This window comes from Typopeltis vanoorti, chromosome 2 (genome assembly GCF_054136105.1).
Source record: "Typopeltis vanoorti isolate ZY-2024b chromosome 2, IOZ_Tvanoo_1.0, whole genome shotgun sequence".
NCBI lineage: Eukaryota > Metazoa > Arthropoda > Arachnida > Uropygi > Thelyphonidae > Typopeltis > Typopeltis vanoorti.
In genome coordinates, this window is record NC_143550.1 from 70,317,578 (window position 1) to 70,329,591 (window position 12,014).

At 39.0% G+C, this 12,014-nt stretch overlaps 1 protein-coding gene across 1 annotated transcript in view; it reads left to right on the top strand.

Moving 5' to 3' along the window:
- The window catches only part of LOC150109149 (transient receptor potential cation channel subfamily A member 1 homolog), a 475,501-nt gene that overhangs the window by 330,692 nt on the left and 132,795 nt on the right, over positions 1-12,014 (top strand). Inside the window, exon 18 of the mRNA XM_090411752.1 lies at positions 8,129-8,322. Within this exon, the coding sequence (XP_090267878.1) occupies positions 8,129-8,322 (194 nt within the window). The remainder of the gene's footprint in view (positions 1-8,128; positions 8,323-12,014) is intronic.

Consider the following 12,014-nt stretch of genomic DNA (forward strand, 5'->3'; position numbering starts at 1 on the left):
ATTACATCATCAGCTCTCTTGCAGTTCACTTGGTTCTGTAGAACATGAGCTGCTTCTAGGAACTGTCTCTGTTATTTGAATTGGGATCTGTAGTAGCCTCATTTCTTTCCACTTGATGAAATGATATTCATTCAAGGCAGTTGTGCTAGTCCACTTTTAGGTTGTTCATACCAAATATACTTTTTTTGCCCCATTCTGTCTGTCCAAAATACTGGATCCCATATTCATATGGGATACTATAGACATCTGAAAGAAAAGAGAATCTTGATTTTTCTGGAAAGTGGAAAACATTATCCAGAGGTTTGTAGACTGTTCTAATTTTGTGTTGTTTCAAGAACAGGCCTTGAGTATCTATTGCACCTTTAATATAGAATAGAAATACAGTGTAGGTATGATGTTATTAAACTGGAAGCCTCTACTTTGCTTAAAAAAAAAAAAAAAATGCACATCCTCCAAAAAGCAGCCTTGAGAAATTTAGGATTAAACACAGACAGTTAAAAATAGAGGCAAAGGAAATGCTGTGATAATCCTTAACACAGACTAATTAATTAAAAGAATTATTATCAGATATACATCAACATATATTCCAATAGTGAAGAACCCTGCAACATTGATTAAAAAATTAAACTATAAGTCTGTTAGGTAATATTACAAGCGGGCTAATGGAAATCTTGCCAAATTATAAAAAAAAAAAAAAAAAAATTCCCTCATGTTTTTCAGTTTGGAAAGCACTCATTGACCATAGAATATACTTGGAACATGATAGAATTGTCACCTTGTTTTGGTTAGTGCAGGGTCTCAGACCTGTCACTTGTATATGTCCCTCAGTGGTACATTGCTTGCTCCTTGACTTGCTCTGCATTTGCAGCAAAATGGGTGGCATTTTGATGTGAGTAGGTCTGGTACTAAGAACTATTAAAAAGAACGAAATTGTAATTAGAGCTAGTGTAGATTTCTAATAAGGTAACTTATGCAATGTGATTAGCTTGGAAACAATGGAGAAAGGATTAAGCATCTGAAGTAGAGACTCAGCACAAATTTCTTTCGACTTTGTAAATGCGAGCCTGCATGGCTGAATGGATTGCAGATCCACTTTGAGTAGTAGGCTGTAGCTTTAAACCCATTGTGGCTTTGTGAACCTCTTTAGATGGTAGAAAGTTTTCACTGTGCAGGTTGAAACAGTGAAATGGCTTGAAAAAAGTACCATGTTTAGTCTCCAGAGCAGGGCTCCAACGTTATCCAAGCCTTTTGGCCTCTCAGCAAGGCAATCATACCCAGATAGCTCTATTGCATCATTACTGATAGAAAACCTAGTTTCTTGGTTTCACACGTCACTTCCAATGCACACATAACTGACAATGGTAAATAACCCCCTCCCCCCCTCCCCGACCATTCCAGATGCCCAACATTGTATGTTGGGCATCTGGAATGGTCGGGAATGATAGAAAAATTTTGCTAGAAAGAGATCCAAAAAATACTGTCCAAATTAGATGCAAAAAAAGTTTCCTATCCTGATGGCATTCCTCCAATTGTCCTGAAGGTTTATGCATCAGAACTGACTCCTATCCTATGTCACCTATATATACTCTTTTACTCCTCCACTGGTATCTAATTCCACAGTCTGGAAACTGGCCTATATTCAACCCCATTCTCAAGAAGGACAATAAATCACTAACTACTGCAAATCACTAACTACTGCCCTATCTCACTCACTTCAGTCATATCTAAAGTAATGGGAAAAAATCATCAATTCCCAACTCCCCTACACATTACCTCGAAGGCACCCAGCGAATAAATGACCACCAGTATGGATTCCATTGCTGCTGATCAAGAGATCTGCTTACATATGTCACCCATCTCTGGACAGATACCATGAGAAGTTTGATGAATCTCAAGTGGTTGCACTTGATATCTCCATAGGCTTTTGACTGGGTCTAGCACAAAGGCTTACTAAGCAAACTTCCATTGTTTGGGTCTCAGAACTGTAGTTGGATTGCCAGCTTTCTGTCTGGATGCACAATACGAGTGATGGTGAATGATTCCCTCTCCTCTCACCATTCAACTAATACTGGGGTTCCACAAGGTTCTGTCTTCTCACCAATCCTCTTCCTGCTATATATCAATGACCTATTTCAGGTGACCTCCAACCCAATACACAGTTTTGCGGATGATAGCACATTGCACTTCCCCTTTCATTTGATAAACCTTAAATACACACAATTCACTTCAACCTACAGAACATCAACCACCACTGTCCTCAATTCTGATCTTCATGCCATCCTTCAATGGGATTCAGATAACCTCGTCAATTTCAATGCTAGTAAAACCCAGTTCTGTCTTATTTCTCAGAAAAAAAAAGAACCATTTTCTTCAAGTATTATTTTTGACAACACCCAAATTTCTAGACAAGATGCGATTTCTCTTCTTGAAATTACCTTGACATCAAGCCTGTCCTGGCATAAAGACATCACAACCATTGCATCCTCAGCTTCTAAAAAACTAGGATTTCTCTTTTGCTCAAGAAGTTACTTCACCTCTGAACAACTGTTAACCTTATACAAATCACAAATTTGCTCAGCTATTGAATACTGCTCACACATTTGGAGTGGAACCCCCTAAAAGCTCTCTCTCTCAAAATGCTTGTTTCAATACATAGGAGAGCAGTTAGACTTATTAATTACCCATCTCTTACCAACTCTCTCCTCCCACTTTCATACAGGTGTTTGGTTTCTTCAATATGTGTATTCTATAAATATTTTCATGGCAAATGTTCATCTGAAATAGCATCAGTAATATCCCCACTTAGTACTAAGCTTGTTGCAACATGTGCAGCTGCTGCTCAACATCCATTCACTGGAACAGTCTTTCCCCCAATGTGTTTTCCAATGAATGCAGTATATATTCTTTTAAATCAAATGTAAACAAATTCCTCCCTTCCCAACCCATTACCCATATATAGTACTAATGTACTGTATGTTGATCAGCCAACCTCTCATGTATGGGTTTTTCATTAAAAATAAAAAAAATATCCAAACTCTTGCCCATCTACCATACCTAATGTGATATAGATTATGAATCTTTCATCAGTGAGATTAACATTTAAAAAAATATATATATGATCAGACCTTGGAAATTTACAACATTGTCCAAACCTTGATGGGTGTGAAAGGAGGGGGGGGTATGCAGCCAGTTTAGACATGATGGTTTGAATACTTAAAGAAAAGAGGTGGTGGTCTGTATTATAGAAGTTGTGTTAGAATCAACCTCAGCAGACCATTTAGTTGCTATTCCATCTCTAATCAAGGAGAAAAAAAAAGTAATTGAGAAGATGAATTATTATTATTATTACCCCAAGACCTCATGGAGTCAAAGACTCATCTCGGAGGTCCTTTTATCACACACACACAGCTCACCATACTGTGCCTTGAACACATTCAAACTCCTTGCAGACACCACTCTCAGGCAAAGCATTTCAATCATTTACAACTCTGCATGAAAAAAACCTGCCTCTCATTCCCTTACCCACACCCTCTTTATACAGTTTCCAGGGATGACCTCTGGTTCTCCCCCCCCCCCCAATCTCCCACTATTTTTAGAACTTCTCCAGCATTGATCCTATAACAACCCCCTTACCAACTTGTAGGTCTCTTTCATATCTCACCTCTTCCTCTGGTCCACCAGACTCTGCACATTACATCTTCTCAATCTTTCCTCATACTCGACATTCCAGAGGTCAGAAATTACCTTAGTCAATTGCCTTTGGACCCTTTCCAACATCTCTTCATCCTTCTGAAAACCAGGTGACCAAATCTGGACACAATAGTCCATGTGTGGCCTAATCAAAGCCTTATACAACGGAACAAGAATCTCCCTACTTCTACACGTCAGTGTACTCCGCATCATTCCCAGAAGCCTTTGTGTTGTCTTCACAATTTTTGCTATGTGTCCCCCTAAATTTCAGATCCTTATCCACTATCACAGCATAAATTCGGCATCCCATCTTTGTTTGTTTTCCAAATTTTAAAACCTTACATTTTGCAACATTGAACTCACATCTTCATTTCTGTACCCAATCACTCAATTTATTCAAGTCTTCTTGTAAGGCCACAACATCTTTACTACTCTTCATGGTTCATCCCAACTTTGCATCATCTGCAAACAACTGAATATCGTCATCCAAATCTTCACCTATATCGTTAATATACAAGTTAAACAGTAATGGCCCCAAAACAGAGGCACACTCCACTAGTGACTTTCCTTTTCCTGGATATCACTCCCCAATACACAACTTATTGATACCTATCAGATAGCCAGTGTCCAATCCAATGCACTAATCTAATATTCAACCCCATCTGCTCTAGTTTGACTATCAATTTATCATGAGGTACTCTATCAAAAGCCTTTGCGAAATCTAAGTATATTACTGTGTATCCTTCTCCTCTGTCCAAGGAAGCAGTCACTTTATTGTAATAAGAAAGTAGATTACTAAAACATGACCTCCCTTTAGCAAATCCATGCTGTCCATCAAACATAATACCATTGTTGTCAACCCAACTCTGGATCCTAGTTCTCACAAGCTTCTCCAACAACTTAACCACAACACCTGACACACAGATAGGCCTATAGTTTGATGCTTGAGTTCGATCACCTCCTTTATGAAGTGGCACAATCTTACCCTCCTTCCACTCCTTAGGGACTTGACTGAGGGCAAGATTCTTATTAAAAATATATGTCAAGACATGTGTCAGCTCCCTGGCACATTCCTTCAGAATACATGGTGATATATTATCAAGTCCCACAGCCTTATTAACATCTAGTTTACTCAACTCCCCATACACCTCTTGCTCACTTACAGTCAGTCTCTCCTCCCCATCATCTACTGCTCTCAATCTCTCCATGAAGTCACATTCACAAGATTGAGAGACCTTTATGAATTGCTGATTAAGTATCTCCACCATATTCTGCAACAGCTGTCTTTATACCATTTTCTTCTATCAGTGTCATCCTTCCATAATCATTCTTTCTTTTGCTGGCTACATATTGAAAGAACTCCTTAGGATTCTTTTTGGCTTCATTAGCTAACTGCTGTTCATACCTCTCTTTAGCTACCCTCACCAACCAAGTCACCCTCCTTGCCTTGTCTTTGTAGACCTCATGAAATTGGTTACTTCCACTTCTCTTATGCTGCCTCCACAATGCCCTCTTTCTCTGTATCGCATGCTTAATCTCTTTATTCATCCATCTCACACCTACCTTATTTAACGTTCTCACCCTTGGAATACACTTAGACATTGCATCTACTAGATAGTTTTTGAAAATCCCCCAAGCTGCATTGATCTCTTTTCCAGTTAACTTCTCATTCCATGCTACACCTGCAAGCTGTCTCCTGAGCTCTTCATAATCCCCCCCCTCCCTTGTAGTTCCACCTATATCCTTTTTTCACAGAGGTCCTCACACTGCTGGCAACCACCCAGGTAATCACCTCATGGTCACTCTCACCAATTGGTGGATGATTTGAATTTGACACCTCATTTATAATTACATCCTCTGATGAGTGACCAAATCCAAGACCCTCAATCCTCACGTGCCCTCTGTTACATGCTGTCTGAGGTAGTTATCCCTCAAAAACTCGAGAAACTCATTTTCTTTACTTCCAGTTGCTATCTCATCATTTCAGTCTATATTGCCATAATTATAATCACCCATAATGATCACCCTTTTCTTATTTGCTTGACTAATTTGATTATACATTTCATTATCACCACCATCCACATTACCTGGTCTATAACAACATCCAACCAAGTATTTGATTCCATTCACCTCTATCTCACACCATACTGCCTCAAAACCACTGGCACTATTTCCCTCTTGCATCTCATCTCTACTTTGTATGGACATAACTCTTTCTCTATCATCAATATCACTCCCCCCTCCCTTTTTATCCCTTCTATCCTCACGAAACACATCATATCCTTCCATCTCTATTCCTGTCAGGTTGTCGTCCTCATCTAACCATGTCTCACTTATTCTGACAATCTTTTGGGTGAACAGACACAATCAATGCAACTATTTCATCTGCCTTGTTTCTTATACTTCTAGCATTTGTATACAAACACGACAGCTCATTTCTGGACCTACAGCTAGTTCCACTAGTACCACTCACTCGATGCGATCTCTCCATACTCAACTGGGGCCATTTTCCTTTCTGCTTATTCATTTTAAAACCCTTTTCAATTCCAACTGTTTCCTCTTGATCCCAGGTCATCCCATTTCTTTCCTGTCTACACATGATCTCACCTCCTCTCGGAGCATCCACCTTTCTCATGCTGTGTACCCCTGTCTACCTTGAGCCTCCCCATTTCCCTGCTCTTCTTGCACACCCATTCTCTCATTTTCTATACTCATACCACTCACTTCCTCATTCATAACCACCTCTTCAATCTCTCCTGTCACATTTGAGTGGTTATGGCGACTCACACCATAACCACTCAAATGCAGTCCATCGCTTCCATACAGTTCACTTCTTCCTTCAAACTCATTCCACACATTAACAAATTGTACTCCTGTCTCCTCACACATTTCAGCCAGCATGTCATTCCTAATCCTTGCTCTCTGCCTCATCTCACCACTGTCATACCTAGGCAACATGCTCGCTACCCTTCCTGTCACACTATTCTCTTTTATCCTTCTAAGCAGCCTCCTGATATTCATTCTGACTTGCTCTTTATCCTCTGTCAAATCATTCAAGCCAATTAAAATTATCAACTCCTTTGCTCGCTCCCTCCTCATATCCAATGCCTCAATCACTCTACTCATTTTACCACATGGAAAACATACCTTGTGCATCATCCAGCACATCTTTAATGATGGAGTCACCATATAATGTCACTCGATCATTTTTCGTTAACTCTTTCGTGCCATCATGATTAGTTTTAATAGTTTTTACCCGAATTTTCTTAATTTCATTCCACATTCATTTCATCTCTTTCCTCATCCAATCCAATTCAACTTCCGAATCTCGCGTCACATTCTCTCTATAATTCAATCTTTATAATTTTCTAACTCTCAACACCCTCTTCTCACTTTCACTCTCATTCATCCTTCTGTGCGATTTTTTCCACTTTCGATTCCTGCATCACGGCATTTCCAGTTTCAGTTGTTCTCTCAATTTCGTTTCCTTCCGCCACTCTCACCTCACTTTCGTCCTTTTTAACATCTGTTACAGTTTTTAAATCACTAGTTTTCTTTTTTTACTGATTTTTTAACATTTTTTCGCCTCTCTTTCACACCATCATTCTCTTTCAAATGTGCATTCATTTTTCCCCACGACATTCTTGCTACTAATTATAGATTAAAAGTGGTCGTTAGTGCCAATGAGTTAGGCACTTTAGACAAAGAAGGCTTTTCTCTTGAAGGATGTAGTTGTCTGTTACATGGTTCAAATCAGCAAAAGAAGGACAAGTCATTCTTCCAATTAATACTGCATATAACTTATGGTAAGCCAACATATCTCTGCAGAAAAACAATATACATATTCTCAGGCATAAGGACCAACCAACCTACCTGTCATTTAGAGGTTAATGCAATGTGGGTTACAGCTACTGTATTCAGTTTAGTTTATTAGTTGTTTTTGGAATATTATCTTGCTGATAACAACTAAAAGCAGCTCTAAACGAATGTGGATATCATATTCTACTCTAGTTTAGCAGCACTCTCTTGCCCCACCCATTATACTATTGTATAATAGTTACATGCATGAGCAATTACTCTATTTTTGACTGAATTCTGAAGTTAATAGAAAACAAGTGAATAATGGCTAACACAGAGTTGGAAAAATTATACACTGTATCAAGGAGTTACTTGATATGTTCAAGTAGTTAGTTGTAGATAGATTCATCCTGGGGGGAACTCCCTAGAAGACGGGCAGTTAAGGCATTTATTTACAAATGGTAATAAATATCTAGTTTTAACTGTTGAAATTATTCAGTTTTGTGAAAATAAAAAAAATACCTAAGAATTACAAACTGCTGACGGTTCTGTAAAGGCTTGTCATAAACTCCAGAGAAACTTAATTCATATCATTTAAAAAATTAAAGTGTTAATAAAATGGATTTAATATTTCTTTCAGGCATCACGTGGACAGCAGAATTTGTTATCTCATCCTCTAAGTTGTAGTCTTCTTGCGCACAAATGGAATACATATGGTCGTTATGTGTATTATTCAAATCTGGCCTTCTATCTCTGTTTTCTCAGTGTACTAACAGGATATCTTTTAACTGCCCTTCCTCCCTGTCCATCAGCTATGAATGTCACTGAATGTTGGTAAGTGTGTTAAATTATGCTGTTTGATCAGAATGCACACTATAAAATTTTGTTTCATGATAAGGCATTCTGTGATATGATTATGTTATCATAATATGTGGGGGGGGGGGGGGGCATATTAACTTACTTTCTCTCTCACATCACACACTTCCAAGTGATTAACCCTCTTAAATTCAAAAGAAAAAGAAAACACCAAAACTAAACTCCAAATCTAGCTTGCACACAGGTTTGTATCCCAAGAGGTTCATATCTCATATGTAATCTAATCTCTTAAATTAAAATCATTAAGAGATTGGGTGCTTAAGGGTCAGAGCTGTATAACTGAGAGGAGACCTTCACTCAGTTATGCAACTGAATGCAGAGAACCGACCAGGGCTTCTGACCTAATGTCCAATCCTCAATTCTAAAAATTCTAAAAACTACAATTCATTACTAAGATGATACAATGTTAATAAGATAGGCAAAATACAAAAAATGAAAATTTCACACCAGCATGTGAGATAAACTGTTATGCCTCCGCAAAGGACTCTACACACACAAGATAAAGGGGCTTTCCTGTCAGTGACTGAGTTGGCTTAAATCTTTCACCTGCTTAAGCACAATAATATGACACAATAATTCAATTAGACACAATTGGATTACACACATTAATTTACAAGAGTTATGTGGGCTTAGCAATTCCGTTACTACAATGAATGCCACATTCAGTTCTTTTGACCTTTCTCAGTTAAGGGTAAATTACATATACTAGTATCTGTACACACCATCGCTCATTCAGTAATACTGATAAACTAGTTCCCTCTTTCTCTATACTATTAAGTGAGCTAAAGTCCTAGTTCAACTCTCATTCAAGTCCTTCAATTGCTTAGTAATATGAATTACAATTACAGCCATATTAAATTGACAGAATTAACATAAAACTTTCCACAATACCGTTTGATGAAACTCTTCTACTAGATGTTACTTGTCTGCAATTCCTGAAGAAAATCTCCTTCCGTAGTGGGACATATTTGTGGTACTTCGGAACATGAAGGCCATCTCGGTTGCAGTATATCAGGCTTCTAAGGAAACACGATCTATCTGCTGTTCTGCAGTCATCAGATTCGCCATGAGGATATCCACAATTTCCAGTGATAGTCTCCTTCCTTTAGACTAGGGTTGGCTTAGTATGCGGTAAATGCCCTTCTTCCCGACCATGTGGCGTCCTTTGTTCTCGATGGTAGGAAAATTGGACCTAAATCCCACTTAGTAATATTCCATGTTGTGGCAGACGGAGGGGCCTCCTGACCGTCACTCAGGAAACTGCATAAGGTAACCTCCAAACGAAAACTGGCAAAAGACCTCGTGGGAGGGGGGGGGTCCTAACCCTTTTAGGGTGGCGTCTCACTGCTGAACCTTCCATCTTTGGTGGGCTGTGTGCATGCGACTGACCCACGGCAGTGTCTAAATTGGAAACCGTGACCTTGGACTTTACTTCGGTTCTAGGTAACCCTATGAATCAGCTTTATCAAACTCTATCAGCTCACCTATTTTATCTAAGAATTAGCATAACTTACAATCTCTTGTTTCAAGTATATAACAAGCAAGTCTTTTACATGCAAAATTCTTATAACTAAATGCTGTAAATTAATTATCTCATTTTTCTAATATTATACAATCAATGTTCTTATATGAGTTAATAATTATTTTTTTTGATATATTCATTTCATTTTATACTTAGATGAAAGCACGATTTTCTTATTAAGGTTTCTACTTGTAAAATTGTGATCAAGTAAATTTTCTTATGAAGTTTACAAAAATTACAAATTTAACAAAGGTTCCTTCCCTCTTAAAAAATTTTTCATAAATTTTTTCTTACATCCGGAGTTCCAATTTTTGTCAAGGATTTCCTGCTCCTTATCCACTCTTAATGCTGTGGATTCCCCAGATTATAGAAGTAAAGTGTGCCCTTGTTTTTGACAACATTGTCATTTAGCTTTCTGTTGGTGTAATTCATCCATCCCCTTGGATTCCTTCCTGTCAACTAACAAACTTTCTGTTCCTTCTCTCCTCATTCCTTCGGGAACTTGCTGCTTATTGAAGAAACACCTGGTAAATTGTAGGCACTGAATTCTGCTATGTGCTTTATCCTGACTGTTTTTTCCCTTTTTAAGTTTCCTTCTCCTATTTGCCCTACTTATGCCTTCTTTTGCACCTCGGTTAGCTGTCCGAGATGCATCCCAGGTTAAGATCCTTTTGTCAGAATTCCGTTCATCAGAGGTATGTTCACTCAGGGGATAAACTCCCTTCCTGTGAGGTCTACCCTACCATTTTGTCGGGTCTAAGGTTATACCTGGTTTGTTCTCGTATCCTGTCTTGATTCTGGTTCTCATAGTTCCTTTCCCCCACCCTGGTTGATATTCGTTCATTTGGTATACCTGCCCCAAACCGAGTGTACCTGGAGAACTGTCAGTCTGAGACTGGATTCTCCTGCTCTCCTTGACATCTAACATTATTCTTCTTACTTGCGGGGGCAATTATATTAAGGCTTTCTTCTAGACGAGGATTGTGGCCTTTTCCTTTGATCTGCTTCCTTTCTACACCTAAATTTATACCTTGACAGGAAATCATTACCCAGAATCAGTTTATTGTGTGGGAGAAAGGACCCTGACAGGACCAGAAACTCTTGCCAAACACACAACTTGAATTCCGGTAGATATATCTTGAGATTCACCGATCTTGAAGCTGGAGTGCTGGAGGTTGTAACACCTCATATTCTCACATGTCGCCTGAGATGGGTGATATTATCCTTAATATAGGGCTGTATTGTCATAAAGAAGTCCTCAGACATGATGGATGACCGGGCTCCAGTGTCCAGCAAGGCTTTGCACTGTTTTCCATATGCACTAGCTATCACCATCAATTCATTAGGCTGCTCCTTCTTTCCCTGCCCTTTATTCCATACTCTGCTCGTATAAGTGTGCGAGTTTAACTCTCCGTTATGGCCCTTATCAAAGCGTTTCCTGTTTACATAACAGTCACGAGCAAGGTGTCCAATCTTGTCACACTTGAAGCACCTTGGGGGTTCTCTACCATTGCTCAGATCAATAGTTTTTCCCTTGACTCGGAGGATTTACTGTTGCTTGTTGGGAGGTGATTTCTGATAGCCTCTGCATTACTGAATCCATCCGATTGAGAAGGGATCTTTGTAGACGCTCAATTTCTTCTTGTATTAACCTAGTGGTTTCCTTAGTTCTGCTATGACTAGTTCTGAGGTCCTTACAGAAAACGTTCCCAGTTGTGTCATCACCTCATCCAACCGATCCATAATAGGCTTTTGGAGAATTCCTATTTCTTGTCTGACCAAGGCCTTGATATTATCTGTATCAGCATAGGACCCTGTCAATTTATTTATCAATGGTCTGTCACTCTCTCTTCTATCCCTTCTCTCACCTTAGGTCTTTCTCTCTTTTCCCTATTTTCTTTGATTTGTTCATGCCTCTTTTCTGGATTTCCTTTCTCTTTGACTACATTGATTAGACCTGGAACAGCTGCGGGACAGAGGTCTCCAAGCATTTGTTCGCGTTCTTTGACAGCATTGTAGCAGTCACATAGATTGGTCAACCTTTTGTTAGATGCAGTCTCTTTCAATTCTGCTTTGACTCCCTGTCTGAACTGCTGGAAGATGGCCCAGTCCAGGTGAGGCTTTTCTT